Here is a 22,524-nt window from a genome sequence, read left to right on the forward strand (position 1 = left end):
CAGTTATGATATAAGAGAAACAATCACTCCAGCAATAGTCCAAAAGCTCGCCCGCTGCTGGTTTACAATTCCACGTCGCGCTCATCCCCGGCTAGGCTTTGTCACCGCAACCGATAAGCTGCTATGTGACTCCCGTCCGCGGGTGCTCTCCCAGCAGGGGGTACCGAAATTAGGAACCGAATTTATCATCCACTGATTATAAATTCATAAGAATTCTTTTCGGTCCTTTGTTTGGCTTGGTCCGATCGGCCAACAGACCAAGACTTTACTTATGAACTTCCCTCTGAAAATTGATCAATCGAGCGGGAGGGTGTGGCAGCAGCAGCAGGGGAAGTGGGATTTAATCCTCCCGGTTTTTATTATCGCTTCCCGCGAGACTCGAAAAAAGAAGCGAAATCATTTTATATTCAAATGAGGCCGTTAAAAATCGGTTTTCCAACACATTTTTATTGTCTTTTCGGAATTTCGGTAATTAAATGAGGAATTATGAAAAATAGCGACCTGCGGTCGTCTCGGCCGTTCGAACGCAGAAGCTCACGAGGTAAAATTGATGTGATTCAATCGTGGACCGGAGGTTCAAGTGATTAATCCCGAACATATAAATCTGATGAAAATCGAAACAGCATGACGCGTTTCTTGGAAATTCTCGAGAACAATTCCGAGTTCTGCTTCTGACCTCCTTGTGAATTCATGTTGCATACATAGAAATGTTTGCTGTGGGAGATAAAAGCTATTAAATGTTCACCTCAATTGACGTTGAATAGATTAAAATTAATCTAGGATCGAGCTTTGAGCAATGTCATCATGACGATAATATTCTGACGTAAAATAGGACAGTAACGCAGCGAAAAATAAAGCACAACCCGCCAGCAGTACAATACGTCGGAACTCATAGCGAAACACAAGTAGCAGCAACTATGAAAGACCCCCCGTTGGCAACAATTTTAAACCCCATTTTCGGCACAAATCAAAAAGCGGCAGTAGATCATCTCTGACAACGGCGACCGGCAGCATGAGTAGCCATCCGAGATAATCAACCAATTCGGTGTAGAGCCATGCTGTTCGGGAAAATTGCTCTTTTCGAATCCAGCGTTGTTGTTGTGACATTGTTCCGACGGGCAGCAGTTCTATTTCGACCGTTCCCTCTCCCTGGCCGTCCGTATATGTACGACGGGTCTTAAAACTCTATCATTCAATCCAGCTGTTCCTGGTTCAATGAAGTTCACGAAAAAAATAAAAATTTCTGTTCGTTTCTTTCCAGAAAGTTTACAAACCCGAAACCGACGACGAACGGAAGATTTGCCTAATCCAAGCCGTACCGCCCCGGTGTTCAGGTGCCAGCAAACATGATGGATCGGATACCGTCACTGTCGATACCGGGCTTATCGCTGTCCCATCCGCTGTCGATACCGACCTCGCAGAGTCTCACGAATCAATCATCGCACGCCGCACTGAACTCGCTTAATCTGCACAGCCAGAATCTGCATGCGGCGTCATCTGTGAACGCCCTGCACGGTTCCCAGAGTGGTTCGACGACGGCGGCACACGCGGTTGCGGCCGCCGCCAACCTGCACCAAAACGTCGGTGGTCTGCTGAACGGAACCGCCAACAGCAACGGGTGAGTTGGGACTCGTGCTGGCCCCGCTGGCTAGTCCGGGAGGAGGAGGGCGAAAGGGGAGGGGTTCGAATAGAGGCCGAAGTTTTGTGGGTTTCTGTATTCTGAAGATTGCCGCTTAGAAGCAATACACCTCAAGAAAATGTTGCAGTTTCTCATTTTATTATGATTTTTTTTTATTACCGTTTAATCTTTTTTTTGTACATTTAAAATCATAATTTATGTAGGTATTACGTATGATTTTCAATTTTTAAAACACCACAACCAAGAATTACATGATGGTAAATGAAACAGTTATAAAATAACGCTATTTATCCAACCATTAGCAACAGTATTGAGCTAATGTATTAATGATAAATCAATTCTTGAAACAATACGCCTACACTTTTTAGGCGATGCAGAAAAATGATTTTCTGGTACAGCTTGAAAACTAAAGCAAACAATACCAGTATAAAAGTGTTACGCTGGAGTCACTACACAATAAATGACACGCAAATTCATCGTTAGAGGAATTGTGAAGTATAATACGCACTCTTAAATACCTAAATACTTCTGAGTAAAAACACCAACACAACACTCCAGAAGTCACAAAAAATCACAAATGATAAACAATTTTAAAACGGTTATAATGATGTTGTAATTTCCAGAACTTGAAAAAGTATTCAATAATTACTTGGTAATCAATATGTAAAAATGAAAGTAATGTAAAAAAATAAAGATATGAAGAGATATAAATGTCAAGTGCAATAATGCAAGAAATGTTCAACTAGACAAATCTCAAAAATGTCAAAATTTTAAAAAATGTCATTTCTAAACAACTGTCGAAAATTTTATAAACTATTAAAGGTGTCAAAAATATCAAACAATCAAAATGGTGCGTAAAGCCACACAGAACTACATAAAATACCATATGATCGAAATGTGAAGGTTGATCTAAATTTGTGGTATGATAGACACATCTTTTCAATAGTAAATTTATGAAAAGTTGCAAATCAATCATTTTTGTATTCATTCTGTGGAAAACTTTCAAATAACCAGCTCGCTTCTAAAATTGAGAACAGGATGGCATAGCTGAAGTATCATATGTGCCATGTGCCGTTTTAAATGCGTGTATTGTTACTTTCATTAAACAGATCTTAAACACAAATGTCTTGTTTGATAGGTCTTCACCCAAACTTTTAGAATAATGATTAGCGTGTTTTTTTCAATGCAATTGCAATTGCACCTGTTGAAAAATGACCTGCTAATCATTTGGAGAAGCAGCACCCAATCAATCACAAGTTAGCTTTTTGTTCGCGTTCCCTTCTCTTTTTCAAGTTATGTTATTTTCCCAGTTCCGCAGGACACAAAGAGATTTTGTTCCTTATGTCGCACGAGCGTACAAAACATGAATCTCGTTGGCAAACAGCGGAACTGAACTGATGAAGTTCTTAGTGACGCAAAAAACTAACACATTGTAAGGTGTTGCGGCTTGGAAAGACGACAATAAAAATTTTATCCTGTTCGATGGTAGCAGATTGGGGAGTCTCACAGCCGCAATTTTACAGAGTTGAATATAAAACTTCCTAATAACTTGCTTGAGATGTCGATGGAGAAGATAAGAGAGCGACAAGTCTGGTGGAATATAAGCACAATACCACGTAGCGAATAACTTTACAATAAGTGACACTGTAAAAAGAAAAAAAAAGGGCGAACAGCAAGAAACGTGCGGGCAATGCAAAAAAGGATCAAAAGTTACTGGTTGCAGTAAACAAAAAACTAGTAGGGTGACATACAAGACACGACCACGTTGGACTACGGAATTTTTATTTTTTTTTCTTCATCTATAGTTTATTTGACACGGCACAAAAACAATTCAATGTTTAACGGCGCCAATTATATCTGGTAGCTTACTTTCTAAAGTATCTTAATAACTAAAAGCAAATTTTGTATCCTCGCTGCCGACTACGAGCTTCAACTAAATCTTAAAGCTTAAACTTAAAGCTACAATGTTTTGCATTAAAAGCACTGATTTGTTGTTTGATGGTTTTCCATCGCCATAGGTAAGCAGCATATTGAATATGTTCCGCTGCTGGGTCAAGATATTACGGACTGGCATATTGGGTTGTCTCCCTCGGGACCTGAGAGTATCGTGCGGGTCTAGTTGCTGTTTCCGAATCCGGGGTCTTAACGTGTTCTTGTCGTTTGGTTGGATGTAGGCGGAAGGGAATAGGATTCAACTGGGGCGTGGATGGATTTCAGGAAAACGGATATAAGGGACATGTAGGATAGGTCACGGCTCGCCAAGACATCACGAACAGGAACAGCCGGCTGCCTACTTTCGGTCTGCAGGGAAGCTATTAATCTAGACCTGGCGTCACGGTGTACAGGGCATGACCAAACCACATGTTCTATGTCGTGATAACCCTCACCACAGGCACAGATACCACTTTCCCCGAGCCCAACACGACGGAGATGCGCGTCAAATCTATAGTGATTGGACATAAGCCGGGACATCACGCAAATGAAATCCCGACCTACATCCAACCCATTGAACCACGGGTTCGTCGATACTTTGGGGATTATGGAATGTAACCACCTTCCCAATTCCCCTCTGGTCCAAGAATTTTGCCAACTGATGATCGTATTCTGACGTACAAATGCGAAAAATTCATTAAAAGCAATTGGTCTTTCATAAATTTCACCGTTTGAAGCGCCCACCTTAGCCAAAGAGTCCGCTTTCTCATTACCCGGTATCGAGCAGTGAGAAGGGACCCACGCTAAGGTAATCTGAAACGATTTTTCGGATAAAGCACTCAGATGTTCCCGTATCATCCCCAGGAAATACGGAGAGTGCTTAACATCTTTCATCGATCGGAGAGCCTCAATGAAACTGAGACTGTCCGTAAAGATGAAATAATGGTCCGTGGGCATTTTTTCGATAATCCCTAGGGTGTACTGAATTGCAGCTAATTCTGCGAAGTAAACAGAAGCAGGATTATCGAGCTTATGGGGGACGGTTAAATTGTTATTGAAGATACCGAAGCCAGTGGACCCATCAAGAAGTGATCCGTCAGTGTAGTACATATTGTCGCAGTTGATGTTTCGATATTTATTGGAAAAAATTTTAGGGATCTGCTGCACGCGTAAATGATCCGGGATTCCACAAGTTTCTTCTATCATGGATGTATCGAAAAACACAGTAGAATCAGAAGTATTTGATAAGTCGACACGATTTGGAATATTCGAAGAAGGGTTAATATTTTGGGACATGTGATGGAAATACAATGTCATAAAACGGGTTTGAGAATTAAGTTCAATTAACCTTTCAAAATTTTCAATCACGGAACGGTTCAAGACCTCACATTCGATAAGAATACGAGAAGACAGGCTCCAGAAGCGGTTTTTTAATGGTAGTACTCCAGCTAAGACCTCCAAACTCATCGTATGGGTCGATTGCATGCAACCTAAGGCGATACGCAAACAACGATATTGTATTCGCTCCAGTTTGATCAGATGTGTGTTTGCTGCGGAGCGGAAGCAGAAACACCCGTATTCAATCGGCAGCTTTGGCTCCTGTAACAGAGATTACACTGTCGTCTGCAAGTTGTCTTATCGTGCATGAGTTTGCCAGACATTCGTCGATGTCATTTACATAAAAGTTGTAAAGAAGGGGGCTTAAACATGAGCCCTGGGGAAGACCCATGTAGCTAATGCGAAAAGTTGCCAAATCGCCGTGCGTAAAATGCATGTGCTTTTCGGACAACAAATTGTGCAAAAAATTGTTCAAAATTGGAGAAAATCCTTGTCGGTGAAGTTTACCCGAAAGAATGTCAATAGAAACGGAATCAAAAGCCCCCTTAATGTCCAAGAACGCAGACGCCATTTGTTCTTTGCGAGCATACGCCAGCTGAATATCTGTTGAAAGCAACGCAAGACAATCATTCGTCCCTTTGGCACGGCGGAAGCCAAATTGAGTATCTGATAGTAGACCATTTGATTCGACCCAATGGTCTAAACGACGGAGTATCATTTTTTCCATCAATTTCCGGATACAGGATAGCATTGCAATCGGCCTATAAGAGTTGTGATCAGAAGCTGGTTTCCCTGGTTTTTGGATGGCGATCACCTTCACTTGCCTCCAATCCTGCGGTACAATGTTTTGCTCCAGGAACTTATTGAACAAGTTCAACAAGCCCCTCTTGGCATTGCCGGGTAGATTCTTCAACAAGTTGAATTTGATTCTATCTACCCAGGCGCGTTATTGTTACAGGACAGGAGGGCAACTGAAAATTCTGCCATCGTAAAAGGTGATTCTATCGCGTCGTGGCCCGGAGACGCATCACGAACAATATTTTGCTCAGGAACAGAGTCCGGACATACTTTCCTGGCAAAATCGAATATCCACCTACTTGAAGACTCCTCGCTTTCGTTGACCGTTACGCGATTCCGCATTCTACGGGCTGTGTTCCAAAGAGTGCTCATCGATGTCTCCCTCGACGTCTCGTTCACGAACCGACGCCAATATCCGCGTTTCTTTGCTTTAGCCAAGCTTTTAAGCTTAGTATCTAGCTCCGAATACCGTATATAGTCGCCAGGTATACCTCCCTTCTGGTAGGCCAAAAACGCGTCGGATCTTTACGTGTAGACATCGGAGCACTCTTGGTCCCACCACGGAGTGGGAGGCCGTTTTTTAATCGTTACGCCGGGATATTTCTTCGTTTGGGCTTGCAACGCGGCGTCGAGAATCAAGCCCGCGAGGAGGTTGTATTCTTCAAGTGGTGGATGATGTTGAATCGAATCGACCGCTTTTGAAATCATTTCCTCGTATAACTTCCAATCGACATTCCGTGTGAGGTCATACGGAATGTCAACTGGTCGCATGCGAATTGAGCCGTTATTAATTGAAATAAGAATAGGCAAATGGTCGCTACCGTGAGGATCGAGGATTACCTTCCATGTGCAATCCAACCGTAGCGACGTCGAACATAAGGATAGATCCAAAGCGCTTGGGCGCGCTGAAGGTTTCGGGATACGTGTCATTTCACCGTTGTTCAAAATAGTCATGTCGAAGTCATCGCAAAGGTTATAGATTAAAGAGGAGCGGTTATCATTGTAAGGGGAACCCCAAGCCACGCCATGAGAGTTGAAGTCTCCCCAAATCAAACGTGGCGAGGGAAGAAGTTCTATTAAATCAAAGAGCAGCCGTTGCTTAACCTGTGCTCTGGGAGGAATATATATTGAGGCAATACAAAGCTCTTTACCTTGTATTGTCATTTGACATGCGACAACTTCGATGCCTGGAATCGAGGGGAGGTTAATACGATAGAAAGAATAGCACTTTTTAATCCCTAGAAGTACTCCTCCATATGGGGTGTCTCGATCAAGGCGAATAATATTAAAATCATGGAAATTGAGATCAATATTTGAAGTAAGCCAAGTTTCACAAAGGGAAAATGCATCGCATTTGTTTTTATTTATCAAAACTTTAAACGAATCAATTTTTGGTAAAATACTTCTACAATTCCACTGTAAGACAGAGATAGAATCCTTCATATACGCAGTTGAATTAGGCGTCGAAGGATACAATCGCTGCAAGGAGGGGCCATTAGGCAGTCAACTGCTTCAAAAATGATCTAACTGTTGGGAGAAATGCTGTAAGAAAAATTTTAATTGGATCGGGTACATTGAAAGTTTCAAAAATCCAGTCCACAATGTCAGAAAATTTCACTAATCCAGAGTTTGTTTCATGAAATGGATGTGCAAAAGGAACAACTGGGGTTTTTGATGTTCCTGGCAGTGCTGGGAACTCCTTCTGGGACTTTAAATTTGCAAGCCCAGGAGGAGTTTGCTTCGGTTTTTCCGCAGCACTGTTTGGTTTGCTTGTAACTTTCATTTCACTTTGAGAAATCTTAGGACCTTTTCTGGGAAGTTTAGGAGAGGAAATATTTTTCCTCTTTCTAGACTCCCCAGGATTGGCGTAAGATGTTCCCGCTGGTGAATCGTCAGAATCGGTTTCATCAGAGGACAACAGATCATAAGGGTTTGATGTAATGGGAGAAGTGGTAACGGTCTTCTTCAGCATCTCAGCGTAAGAACGCTTCGAACGCTCTTTGAGAGACCTCTTTATTTTATCCCTGCGCTGCATGTACACCGCACATGCCGAGAGCTCATGCTGACTCTCCCCACAGTGAATGCATTTTTCAGTATTTTTACTGCAGGAATCATCCGCATGATTCTCCCCACACTTGCCACAACGTGCCTTATTGCAGCAGTAGGCGGCGGTGTGGCCTAACTGCTTACAATTCAGGCAGTTCATGACGCGAGGCACATATAATCGCACAGGGAGACGAACCTGGTGGATCGAGACGTGGCTTGGTAGCGCTGACCCGGCGAACGTAACTCGAAACGAGTCTGACGGGGTGTATACTGTTTTGCCACCGATTATCGATGCTGACCGCAATTGCTTGCAGTCGAGCACCTTTACATTGGGACAGGTTTTGTTCTTAAAGCACCCATTCGCACTTTTCAGTATACACTCGACGGACAGACTCGAATCGGTTATGACACCGTCGATCTCCACGTCTCGTGCGGGTATGTAAACGCGATATCCGCGTGTGAAGAGCTCAGAGCAAGCTATATCGTTGGCCTCTTTCAGGTTACTGACCACGACACGGAGCTTGTTATGCCGGACCTTGGAAATTTCGGTCACGCCCTTGTACTCCTTCGTCAGGTCTTTAGAAATCTGCAAGAGGTTCAACTGTTTCGATTTCGGTCCCGCCTTTGGCCGAAAATAGACAGCATAGCTGCCCTGGGCTCCGTCTGGTAAAGCCTGGGGCGAAGGGGGACTGAAGAATGAACAGGGGAGGGGGTAACAGAAGGGTCAGGGTCAGAGGGGTTCGGGGATGGCGGCGCGGGAGGCGAGGGATCTACATCCATCCCGCTAAGTCTAGCGCACTAGCGCCGACAAGAGCACGTACCTTTTTACTTCTCCCTTCCAGTAAGGTTGGTTGTCCGATCGTTCGAAGTTGCAGCCGTTACAGCCAGCAGCACCAATACAGCAGCACCAAACAGCCACCAGCAGCAAGCCAGGTGTGAGATCACTCCACACAGCGATACAACTCACTGTCAACTGATGGCTTCTTCTTTTTCCTCTTTTGTGTCTCGTCCACTGCTGTAGCACAATTCAGCCAGCAGCCAAATCGGCTTACGCACCAGCTGGTAGTCACGATGCGAAACAGTTGCACAAAGGCGCGACCTTGAACCCGGATTTATTTCACTCGACCAGGCAAACAATGCCAACACTTGTTCACACGTCTTTTGTTTTATATTCTATCGGAGCGATCACCGTTCACACGTCCGATACTGATGCGTGTTCGGCACAGAATGCACAGTATTTTTATATTCCATTAAAACAATTAGTGACGGAATTGCGACTCTAGTATTTTCTGCAATTTTATCTAACAGTGCATTTCTAAATGCTGAGACGTTAAAGCGTTATAAATGATAATATATACTGAAAGAATGGATCTTTTAGATTAGCGCTGTCACTTCAGAAAATCCCTAGCTCCAGCCCAGCATATAACTTCGTTATTGGCGAGTGACAGGAAAATATATTAATTTTTTAATTATGATTTAATTATTTATTCTGTTATTTTTCACGATAGAGACACGTTTGTTTTTTTTTTTGTGTGCGAGAGACTAAAACAAAACCACGCACCGAAAAACACAAACTAAAACTAAATGTATGCTCATTGAGAAAACTTTACCTATTATTTATGGTACTCTTTTGATTTAAATGAAATTTCTAGCAAATAAGTGTTAACTATTCATCGCCAGTAATCTTTCATCGATGAATAAAGAAATTTAGATCGCTGCTGTAAAGTCGAATTCAAAACCGTCTTCGTTTAGGCGTTTTTAATATTTATAATGAATGTTGATGAATAAACCAGAAAATACTAAATCTTCGATAAACACCCGCTATAGCTATTCACACACGTGCTATGGGGCCGTTCCTAAACAACGTGATCATATTTTGATCACTTTTTATACCCCCCGTACCCTCCCGTGGTCTTTCGTGGTCTTTTGACCGACCTCTCCCCCCCCCTTTTCATTTGTTAAGTGCCAAAATATCGCTTAAATTTTTTACATTTCTATTATTATTAACTTTCAGTACATTCTATATTTCTAAAATGCAAAAGCTTCATTCTTAACTTGGTGGCAACAATAAATTAAAAGTCAGAAAAAAGACCACGTGATCATTTTGCCCGCCCCCCACCCCCACCCACCGTGCGTGGTCTTTCGTGGTCTTTTGACAAACCCCCTGTCCCTCTCTTTTTGACCATGTGGTTTAGGAACAGTCCCTATAGCAATCCATACATACGAATGAATGAGAAGTTTATTTCGATAGCGTACGCTTCTATAAGCGACTTATATTTGCCACCACCCGCTTTCGGCTGCTTCAGAAAAAACAGTCCGTTTTGCCGGTCAATGCACGAATTTCATTTCGATGGCGTGCGTATGATATCGGAAGGGTTTTGGAATGTAAATGATGGGGTTATTTATTGATTTATTTATTTCTTTAACGAGGATTTAACCATGTAATGATGATGGGGTGAAAATGATGGGGTGAAATGTTCGAATGGTACCTTGTATATCAAGGTTACGTCACTTATTTGGAAAGAGGGAGGAGTTTAGAAGAATAGGGAATGGTAAGGAAAGTAAAAAAGCATCGGAAACAGTGACCTCATCTGAAATAACAACAACAACAACAACAACAACAAGAACAAATAGTTTACAAAGTCAGATCGATTGTATCCGTCAGTGTCGGTTATGCTTGGGAAGAGAGGTAGTGATTGGTTGCTCGGTATGATTTGGACAATCGATGTAATTTACCAATTTTTTAATGGTGTATCTCAAACAATAGGTTGTTTTTGTTACATAAATTTAACCGTAAAAAAAATTCTGATCGGTTGATGCCAAAACCTCGATGTTCTGAAAAGAAATGACTGATATATAAGCGCTCAAAATCTGACCCTGGTTGAATTACTAGATTTTCAAATTCAGCTGCCTAAGTTCGATATAGACGATAGTCCAACGTCAAAAAGTGACAGCAGATAGCAGATAGTGCCATACTTTCAGCCACGTAACAGATTATAACGTTGTTGTATGTTGCATATTACAGTGTTGCGGCTGGGGGACAACCAAATGTTGCACATGCTGACGTTGAATATCAGTAGACATGAGAATGGAGTTCGAAATATTGCTGTGAAGTCGAATTACCCGTCTTCCTTAAAATGTTCGAATATTTTGAATGAAACAAGTTCAACTTTTTCAGCAGAAAATGGCGAACATTTGTTTAAAGCCGGGTTTGTTTTATATGCTGTCCATGCATAGTTTAACCGAGTAAACATCAAACTACAGCGCATTTGCAGCAGACTTTGATCTTTTTTTTTTTAATAAAAATCTTCCAGTAACCTCTCCCGAATGTGTGTAACAACCTTTAAAACTACCGAATAATGAAATAGTAAATTAAAATTTTTTATTTCAAAGGAATTTGAACCGTTATATCATCTCGATTCACTATGTTCGTTTAACATCTATGTTGTAAGTTGCTCCGCCTTTTTTTTCAAATTATTGTTTACATTGTTTATTTGTATAAAAATTATATGACTACACGTTTTCCTAATGATCTAATTAAAATACTTAACATATACCGTGGAATGGGGTGAAATTGATCAGTGGGGTGAAATTGATCACCTGAAAATTCGTGATAAAAAATACTTATCAAAAGATATTGCTCTTAAAACACAAATCAATGTTAACGTGTCCTTAAACGCAAATTTTGCATGATTCACATACCTGTCAAAGTTAACCCTTGTATGCCCGGTGCAATTTTTCATATTTTTGAAAACTTCTTCTAACTTAGTTAAAACTCAATCAAATTTGATCAAACAAGTTTCCAAATAACAGAAAAAATATTGGATTTACTTAAAGTAATCTTAGTTGAGGGTTAATTACGTTAAATTTGGAGAAGTGAGTGAAGTTTGATAAAAGCTCAAAAAATGTAATTTTCAACAATGATCACTCCATACCATTTATAATAATACTGATGAATTCGCAGAAAATCACAAAGATTTTAATTCCAGAGCTAGTTTTTGAGCTTTTGCAACAAACCGAATTGAAATCGGTCTAATGACGATCAAATAGGAGCAAATTTAGCAACAAGCAGCTCGTGAATCAAAATAAACAAATTTTAACCTGAAATATCGTTATTTTCGTTTCCAAACTAGCTGTAAATGATATTTTTCAGTACAGAAATCATCATTTATCTTTAGCATATCGAAAAAAAGCACATTTCCAAAAAAAGGTATGGATTTTAATGGTGATCAATTTCACGCCAATTCACCTCATAGTACCTTATAGAATTATCGAATTTATTTCATGAAGTAGACGATAGAAATTTCACCAATAGCCATAGAGGTTTACTGGAGCACATACCAGTACTTGTTTTAAAATTATACTATTTCGGGAAAAATTTACATGAAGCTAGTTAATTGGAAATTGTTATAAAAATCTTTCAATTTCACCCCGTTCCATGGTACTTTGTTTTGAATACACTGATGGAAGGTTTTTTTTTTTTGACACATTGAAATCGGTACACATCTTGGATTCGTCTGCTCACACTTACCATAGGGTCATTGTCGCCATCAGGGCTCAACATTTTCGAAACCAAATAATAAAACTGATTATTCCGCGCTGTCACTTCGATTCGAACAGTTTCATTTCCACTTGATTCCTTCCGGCTGCTGTCATCGAATCACTTCTTTTTCTTTCCCGTCTGTTGTTCATCGGATCGTTTCAAATGACTGGGCATAACTATATCAATTGAGGGAGAGAGTGACGGAGAGAGAGACTCTTTCCTTTCTTTCAGCGTCTCAATTGAAACTAACACCGCACCACGTCGTTTGATGATAGTTTTCTAATTCCGTAAGCCGCAGTTGAAACGGCAATGGCATCCAAAAAATATGTTATGCAAATTCCGATCAAAATTCCGGAACTATTTTCGCTGTTGTTCACTGGCGCTACGTAACCACTTCGGATTGTGAAACTGGTTTTGGTGTTCTCCGTTTCATATCGTCACGGTTTTCTTTACTCCCTCGTCCGTATATTTGCACCAAGTACTGCATGGAAGCCCCCTGTCTCTGTTAGCGCTCATTGTCATTTTCGATTGAGAATCGTCATGTGAAAGTGACGGTGATAATCTTTCCTTTCAATTGAAACGCATTTGTATTAGTTTCTAGCCCTTCAGTTGTCAAACTCAAAACAAGAGCTTCCGTGTAGTTTTCATGTGACTTACGAAGAGCTTGAGGATGAAACAAAAACAAAAGCTGATCAATTGAAAGCGATGGGTCAGAGCGTCACTATAACCTGATAATTGTCAATTGAAAATGACTTTGTCAGGCTCTGGTCGCCATACACAGCGGTTCTGGAAGGTTATCGTAGCCATTTTCTGGACCTAAGAGTGTGTTGCGGTACGTGGATTTGGAGTTGATCAAGTAATGTGGAATTATCGATGTCGGATTGTAAAATTTATGCTCCGGTGGGCATTCCGGCGATCAGCTAACGTTTCGATATCAATCAATACACATCAGTATATATAGAGAGGCAAGTCATGCGGGTGAATCCAAAGTAGATTACGTAACGCATATCGGACAAACTTCAATTCTGGATATCCACACCTCTTCATAAGGAGACCATACACTAGAAGCGCATTCAAGAATAGATCTGACTAAAGAACAGTAGAATGCGTGTTGTAGGCAAAACAGTAAGGAGAAGTAAGCAGAAAATTTAACGATGAGACCAAATTGGTGATTGGTCATCTCCACGATAGAAAAATATTGCATTTAGAAAGCCAGTTTGTAATCTAGCAGAACACCTAAATCCTCAATTTGGTAGACTCGATTCAAAACAATTCCGTCGATGGGATAAATGAACAGAACAGGATTCTTCCAACGTCGATATGAGATTACACTGCAATTCACAATACTAATGACAAGAAGATTCAGCTGGCATTATTTGATAAAGTTGTTGAGCATATCTTGTAGATGGTAACAATCATTTAACTTGCGGATGACGAGATAAATTTTTAAATCATCCGCATAGACTCGTTTGGTAGAATTAAAGGGACATCGTTGAAAAAAAGAGCGAATAAAATCGGTCCTTAATTACTTCCTTGAGAAACACCACATTGCGGACTGCATGTTGTCGACTCAGTCAACTCTATCTGTTGTTATAGCTTTCGGTTTGTCAAGTAAGATTCCAGCCAATCACACAGGTTATCCGAGAAGCCGAGACTTCGAAATTTGGTGTCCAATATTCCATGGTGCATCGTGTCAAAAGCAACTTTAATGTCCGTATATACAGCATCAAAAAACTAACATAGATTTGACTCAACAGAACGCACCGGTGTATGACAATGAACAACAGCAGAATCTATGTGCAGCTATGCGGTTTAACTCGCTGCCGTATCCAAAGCAAGAATTAGGTGAAAGTTGGGTATCCGCACTGACATAATCGAATGAGCCACACCTTTTTTTCCAGTTCTTTCATTTTCCAGGCTTCGTAAAATTTTATTTCGTGTGTGTTCAAAAAAACAATTATTCTGTTTAAGAGGTATCATCTGAACAGCTCCTTTTTTTGCATCGAGTTCTCACAGTTTGTCCCAGTTTCATAATACGGATGCACAAAAAATGATTTCTTGTGGGCATCCAGCCAAGTTGGACCGATAAAGTTTTCATAAACGCGACAATATAACATGAATCGTGTCGTGTTGGGCGGCTTCAATGAAAAAAATGTTCCCGTTCTCGTGTCGGGTATAAGAGTCGAAATTCTGCTGTGATGTCAAACTGTAACCGTCTTTTTTAAGCCGCGATTGCGTTAATGCTGCTGTGAGACTGAGAATGCAACGTTTCTGCTATCTGCTGCCATCCGGCATGAGAACAAGTACAAATTACAATTGGCTCTTTTTAGGGTCACAAACACGTTCTTGGAGCAATACTACAAAACAGTGCCAAAATTGAGCCGTGCTAAAAACGAAATGTGCCAAAATCGTGCGGGGTCTGTAATACCAAAATGCCAAAACTAAATCAAATTTGAAAAATGTAAGAAATCTCAAGAAGCCACAAAAAACACGAAAATAAGTAAGAGAATAATCATAAATGACGTAGCATTCTTTGGAGGGGGGAGGGATCTGCTGTTTTGTGGCGAAATGTGACGAGGGGGAGGGTGGCGGGATCAAGCCAAGCTTCGCACCAAATATGAAACTAAGAAAAAAAATTGGATTTGTGCTAATTGTTCTTTTTAGTTACTGTTTTGTCTGTTTAGGGTCATCTTTAATACTTTCTTGTCGTTTCTCGTTCATTAATAATACAATGTATGTTCTTGATAATACTGATCAATCAACATGTAACTTGTTCGTTTTTTCTGTATTAGTTCTTGATTATACTTTGTGAATGTTTTTGTAGAGTAAGAAAAGATATCAGGTTTTTATGCCTTTTTGAGTAACAAACTGTGACTCAAAAGAGCTTTTCCTCATCACGGAAAATTCATTGAGACATATTTAGCCAGATGTAAATAACAAATTAATCGTTAATTAGTGGGGGCTTGGCACTTTGTGACGAAATGCTACGATGGGGAAGGGGTGGGGGGTCAAAAAAGCTACGACATTTATGCGTGCTCCCTAAGGTAAACAAAAAATATTGGCAAAATGCTTGAAATATAAAAAAAAAATAGCTCGTGACACATGCGTCTGCACTACACTCCACCATCGACCTTGCGCTCAAAAACACTGATCATAAAGGACAGCCGGGAGGATCTGCGTTCTATAAAGCGCCAGTTCCGTGCGAGTCTGCAGACTACAGGACTGCAATTCCCAAGCAACAAAATTGGTTTTTTTCTAAGTTTTGTAGCGCTGTTTTGGCTGTATTTAGCGCTATACAACTTTGATAAAACCAATATTTTATTTATTTATTTATTTATTTATTTATTTATTTATTTATTTCGTCAAGCAAATGTAGACTACAGTTATAATAATACAATGTTTTCTTATATTCTATACATTATTTTCAGTAGTTAGTCGTTTTTTTTATTTGATTTCTGCCCATGGTGATGTCGATATTTTCGCAGTGCTGATTATAGTGACGCATCATGCGGTTTATTGGGCCATTTTTCGAGTAGTTTGTTCTGTGAGAATTTTCCGAAAATATTTTACGATTTCTTAATTGACGACTGGGTGCATAAAAATTTAGTTGTGATAATAATTGAGTAGATTGCACGCGTTGAGAAATAATGTCATTGATAAAATAAAGCATTGAAAGATCGCGGCGTTCTTGTAGTGCTTGTATGTCTATAAGCATGCAGCGTGCTTCATATGATGGTAAGGGAAATGATGTCCAATTTAGCTTACGAAGCGCGTACAAAAGAAATTGTTTTTGGACAGATTCAATGCGTTCTTCATGTGTGGCAATATAGGGATTCCATACAATGCTACAGTATTCCAGAATTGGTCGGACGTATGTAATATATAATAGTTTGATTGTATATGGGTCTTGAAAATTGTGGCCGAAGCGTTTTATAAAGCCCAGCATACTATTTGCTTTGTTGATAATTGTATTATAATGTTCTATGAATGTAAGTTTGGAGTCTAAGATTACGCCTAGGTCCCTTACGATTTTGCATTTTTCTACTGGTTGGTTTCCTAAGAAAATGTTTGTAGGTGGTGTTACTGTTTTTCTGCAAAAGGCTATTGAATTACATTTTTTAATGTTGAGTTGTAATAGGCTTTTGATGCACCAAGTGTAGAAAACATTAATTTCATTCTGGAATATTTCGAAGTCTTCTGCATTGGTTATTTCTATAAAGAGCTTCATGTCATCAGCATATACAAGCACATGTATTGACTTAAGAAGAAAGGAAATGTCATTTACGTATAATATAAAAAGAAGAGGGCCCAGGTGGGAACCTTGAGGAACCCCAGAAGTTACTTCTATTGGGTTTGAAAAGGAATTTTGAAAGCGGACTATTTGTGTTCGTTTTGTTAAGTATGACTGCAGCCATTCCAAAAATTTTGTTTCAGTTCCGTATTTTTCGAGCTTGAAGAGTAATAATGGTATGTCGATTCTGTCAAATGCCTTGCTAAAGTCCGTATAAAGAGCTTCTACGTGGTTACCGTTGTCCATTACAGTCAGAGTGAAAGTTATGAATTCCAAAAGATTTGTGGTAGTTGATCGGCCTTTGTAAAAGCCGTGCTGTTGAGTTGTAATTTGGTGTTTTACTTGTTGAAAGATTTTTTCATTAATTATTGATTCAAATAATTTTGGAATGCATGAAATAATGGCAATTCCACGATAATTACGAATGTCAGATTTAGCGCCAGATTTGAAAATTGGCACTAAATATGAGGTTTTCCAGAGTTCTGGGAAAATTCCATTCTTCAGGGACATGTTAAAAAGGTGTTGTAATGGTGTAGATAGTTCTTCTGCCAAATTTTTGAGAAAAATTGGAGCTATTCTGTCAGGTCCAGGACCTTTCGTAGCGTCTAAATTTTTAAGTGCGTTTTGAATTTCGAATTCAGATATTTGATTGACAGATAAAGAATTCGACAATTCAGGAAAATACGAGAAGTATTCGCGGTCGCGATCTGTTTCTTCATATGTGGTGTAAATTTCTTGAAAAAAATTGGCAAAAAGACTATATATTTCATTACTAATTGTTACTATAGTTGGCTATATAGTCTGTAGAAAATCCTATTTGCAGCTGCAATTTGTCCTTTGACTCCGCGGTGTAAGTCGTTGTCTCATGTCACGAAGGTACCAATAGAGGGCCCATCTAGTTCCATCTCAACACCAACACCACTAGCACTTCAACGTTTTCTGCCAGTTACCATGTAATTTGTTTGGGTAGAGTTGATGATGAGCCCCAACCTCATCGCTTCTTTCCTGAAGGGCCTGAAGGCCTCTTCCACAATCATATGATCTATTGCGATTATCTAAAGCAATGTTGAACATAAGGCGTCGTCTTGCTTTAGTCCATCCAACGTCACGAAAGCAACTGATGTCTCGCCCGCATGATGTTTATCCCTCTAGTGTCATTCGAATCAGCTTCATCAGTTTCATCGGGAAAACGTTTTCTAGCATTATCTGTCACAGCTTATTTTCCTCAACTGAGTCGAACGCCGCCTCGAAACATATGGGTCATTCCATAAGAAGTGTATATGCCACTTGGGTACGACCATCACAGATTTGGCTCAAAGTTGAGGGAATTATTCATCTACTGTCTCTTTGAAAAAATCCCAATTTTGGTGTCGATTGGAACAGACCCCGCTCTCTAGGACCCCCTCTTTATTGCAAAGTCACGCAATTTTTAGCAAAAACTCTTTTTTATTTTTCTTACAATTCATAGACGTAAGATGTCCGAAAAATACTGATAGATGATTTTTGAAGAAAATAAACCAAGGAATCCAGAAAAAATAGAAGTTTTGGGCGAAAGTGTTGCCAGATAAATAATTTTGAGCGAAAGTGTTGCCAGATAAATAATTTTTGTATTTGAAAACTAAATTTACATTTTTCGGCAAATGCAGCCATTTTTACTTTAAATTTGATAATTTCATCGTGTTCCTTGGAAAATTTCACATAAGAAACAACTATCATCCCGAGGTAATATGAGCCAATCTCGAGATATAACATTTTTACGAAAAATTATTTACGAAATTCAGAACTATTTTCGTAAAAATGCTATATCTCGAGATTGGCTCATATTACCGTTGGATGATAAGTGTTTTTTACGTAAAATTTTCCAAGAAATATGATGAAACCATCAAATTTAACATAAAATCAACTGCATTTGCCGAAAAATGCAAATTTCATTTTAAAATACAAAAATAATCTATCTGGCAGCACTTCCGGTTAAAAATAATATTTTTTCTGGATTCTTTGGCTTATTTTCTTCAAAATTCACCTATCACTATTTTTTGAGTATCTAACGTCTATAAATTGTAAAAAAAATTACGAAGTTTACATACTTTTTTACAACTTTTTTCGTAAAAATGTTATATCTCGAGATTGGCTCATATTACCTCGGGATGATAGTTGTTTCTTATGTGGAATTTTCCAAGGAACATGATGAAATTATAAAATTTAAATTAAAAATCGCTGCATTTGCCGAAAAATGTTAATTTAGTTTTCAAATTCAAAAATAATTTATCTGGCAACACTTCCGGTCAAAACTTATATTTTTTGTGGATTCCTTGGTTTATTTTCTTTAAAAATCATCTATCAGTATTTTTCGGACATCTTACGTCCATGAATTGTAAGAAAAAGAAAATAGAGATTTTGAACAAAAAATGCGTGACTTTGCAATTAAAGGGGGGGGGGGCGGCTTTCCCATAGAGCGGGGGGGATTCCAATCGACACCAAATTTGGGATTTTTCCAAAGTGATAGTAGATGAATAATTCTCCCAACTTTGAGCAAAATCTGTGATGGTCGTGTCCAAGTTTGTGCTTCTTCGTGGTCTCTTCTTATGAAATGACCCATATGGTGAGTTTACAGATTGTATTTCCTAAACTTATCCAGTATCTGTCGCAGGTTAAATATTTGATTCGTAGTGAAGCGTCCCTCTCAAAATCCGGCCTAGTTTTCACAGATAAAAAGTTCCGCCAATCTCAAGAACAGTTCGTACACGGGAGAGCACTTTGTACACAGAATTTAGCAACGTAATTCCTCTGAAGCTTCTGTACTCGAGTCAATGACGTTTTTATAGATTAGGCAAAGGAGACCTTTTAACCATTCGATTAGCATTTGTTCAAATTTAACTTAACGTTTGCCAAACATACTACAAATATCAACAAAAAATAAATGATAAAAAGCCAAAAGTCAAGTCAAAAATCTCGAAATATTGAAAAATTGTCCAAAATATTGAAAGTATGCAAAATGTGAACAAATGACAAATATTTAAAAAAAATTATTAAAGTCGGATATGATTAATCTGGCTTTCTCAGCTTTTTTCGGCCGTTTTGGCGGCCTCTTCCTAGAGAAGCTAACAAATGGTATAAATGTTGTTACTGTCAAAAAAATAAAAAGTGCAAAAAATTCTAAAAGTGTTAAAAATGGCAAAAAGTATTAAATTGTACTGTACCGAAAGTTACTTTTTATCTGTTGAGAGTTTGTCAACAAGTTTTTGAAAAACACATGTTATAAATGTATCCAAATTTTAACACAAATAGTTAAAAAATGTGTCAATATTGATTAAAAAAATTGTGATAAAGAAATAAGAGCCCGTCAATAATATGACATATATTTTGTTACAGTTATATTGCAAATAAGCCGAAATATGTCAACAATATGCCAAAAGTGGGTCCAAAATTAGTCAAATATTTTTAATGCAAGAGTTAGTCAAACGTTTGTTTTAAAATACAAAGAACGATGCACTAAATCGTTCATGAATTACAGAAAAGGTTAAAATTTTAATAAAACTAATTTCAATCATTTGAATTCTGTTTAAAATTTTGCAAAATTAGCGTTTTTGTTTTTGTTTTGTTTAGTAAATTATGTCTTAATATGTTGACAAGTTAAAGTGATTTTGTATTTTTTTTTAAATTTTCTTCAATTTAACTTTATTTTGCTGTAGGAATGTTGTAGGAATGGGCTTTCTTTGATTCAGCTCTATATTATAAAGGTATTGATTCTGTTTTTTATTTTCGCTAATGCTTTTGAGAATGTTTAATTACAATTATTTTTTAACTCCCTCGAAATATTTGCAAACGCAACTGGATTTGCTATTATCATGTCTGAGTGTTATCTACAACTCATTCTAACACGGCTTCAAAACTGTGATTTGGTATTCTCTCTTTATTTTTTTCGTTCGTTTATTATTTTGTTCAAAAAAAGTACAAATTAAAATAATCATAATTATGTCCAGATTTAATAAATATTTTAGTGATTTCAACAGAAAGAAGTTTCGAGAAAAAAGTCAACCCTATTCCAAATTAGCCGCCCCCGCTCCCCTCTTGCCCCCCTCGTTCAATCTCGAAAAGGAATCAGCAGTCTTACGTAACGGTCCAAAGTTCTCCCTACTATTACAGCCTGCTGGGGCAGACCATGATGAAGAAGCCCGCCGAGGAACACATCAAACGCCCGATGAATGCCTTCATGGTGTGGTCCCGGCTGCAGCGGCGGAAGATCGCCCAGGACAACCCAAAAATGCACAACTCAGAGATCTCCAAGCGGCTCGGTAAGTACACCACTTTAAGAATCGATTTTCCTCGTTACCTAGTCAGCAATGCTCAGTACGGGCAAGGCTTCCGAGTACAATAGAATTTGGTTACAATATTTTTCTTCGATTCCGGCTTCTAATCCATTATTACTGTATGTATATGTGTGCTATATCGAGTGGTGCTGCAATGACAAAAGGTACACAAGGCGGCGGTTCCCTCGTTTTGCTTCCGCTTTCCCGTGAGCCCGGTTGGATACGAAGAGAAAATCGAAAATTCGATTCCCGAGCCCAGAGCCCTCATTGTTGTACGGCCCAGGTCGGTTGCTGTATGTAAAGAGGATCGGCAGGCACTTTTCCCTCGTCAATATTTTTCCGCATGGTGGAAGCAACAGAAGGACCAGCTCCGTTCGTTCACTCTCGATTTCGCCCACGCCCGTTCAATTATTTGTTCGACTCTCGTACAATACACCCGGCTGTCATTTCAATACACGCCGTCATCGTCCTCGGGACGGGACACAAAAAATATACATAATCCATTCGGAAGGTGAAAACATACAAAATTGATGATAATGTAAATATAGCGATATTTCTGTTTCCTTCCCTGTGCGACCGACCGGTCTCGGGGTTTATTTTATTTTACTTCTTTTTTTATTGTGTAAAATTTATGTTGTGTTCGACAGGGAATAACAATTGAGTTGGAAAACTTGGACGAAAATCGATAGTCGTGATTTATAAATGCGGATTACGGGAAGTGGAGAATTGAAATTGTTGTCCCGGTAAGTTTGCATGTAAATTCAAGCTATTATCCCGATTGTGAGCGCGATTTATTTCGCTTGAGTGTGTTTCGCGGAGTCATTTAAACTGACCGGATTGATTAATTTAACAAGCACTGCGAGTAATGTTCAATTGTTCTAGAGGGACCGGACAATAGACATACGAAAAATGTTTGACTGCCGTAAGATATGTTAGCCAAACTAAACGTTAGCCATGAAAAGTTTGTGAAAAAATTCGTCTGGAAACTTCTGGTTAAAATAAATTAAAGTCTAAGATCGAGAGTCGGACATTGATGTTTAATTTTACTAGCGGTCATTTTAAATCATATACCTTAAGTTTAACTCCTTTCATTGTGGATTTCACCGAAGACAATACCTGATAGACGATGGTTTTGTTGTTAGCTGAGCGGACATTTTGCAGCAAACAACTGTGCTGGATAAAGAAGACGCCACCCATTTCTCGTGGCATTCGGTTCAGGACGGCGCTGTGTGCGAGAAAACAGAGCAAGAACAAAAGCCGAGCCGTACAACAATGGGGGCCACATATGGTAACACATGTTTCCTCCCATCCGCATTTCCTGGGGTTTCGGAAAGCTCAACATGAGGAGGAGGAACTGGGCGGGCAGCTTTACCCGGTGGCACACTCTCCGTTGTTCCCCGTTTTCAGTTACCTGCCACAAGCAGGAAATCCGAGGCCAATGCCAGCTGAGCTCCCTGGATTTAGTAAGTGTGCGCCCACTGGTGCATATGGTTGTACATCCGTACTGTCGTACAGGATTCATGCGAAACCTTCTGCTGAATCCATAGGCGCTTGTTTGATACTCTCACACTTTACAGAGTTACAATGTGTATCATTTCTCCTTTCACTAGATTCGTTCACTACTTTT

The 22,524-nt window shown here is 39.3% G+C and overlaps 1 protein-coding gene across 3 annotated transcripts in view; it reads left to right on the top strand.

Moving 5' to 3' along the window:
* LOC129723352 (SOX domain-containing protein dichaete) overlaps window positions 1–22,524 on the top strand; it is a 189,475-nt gene that overhangs the window by 61,475 nt on the left and 105,476 nt on the right. For 2 of the 3 annotated variants that reach the window (XM_055677529.1, XM_055677531.1), the window contains exons 2-3: window positions 1,262–1,618; window positions 20,716–20,882. In XM_055677529.1, coding sequence (XP_055533504.1) covers window positions 1,347–1,618; window positions 20,716–20,882 — 439 coding nt within the window. In that variant the 5' untranslated portion in view covers window positions 1,262–1,346. The remainder of the gene's footprint in view (window positions 1–1,261; window positions 1,619–20,715; window positions 20,883–22,524) is intronic. The other variant, XM_055677530.1, reaches the window with a different exon arrangement.

This window comes from Wyeomyia smithii, chromosome 2 (genome assembly GCF_029784165.1).
Source record: "Wyeomyia smithii strain HCP4-BCI-WySm-NY-G18 chromosome 2, ASM2978416v1, whole genome shotgun sequence".
In the NCBI taxonomy this organism is placed as follows: Eukaryota; Metazoa; Arthropoda; class Insecta; order Diptera; family Culicidae; genus Wyeomyia; species Wyeomyia smithii.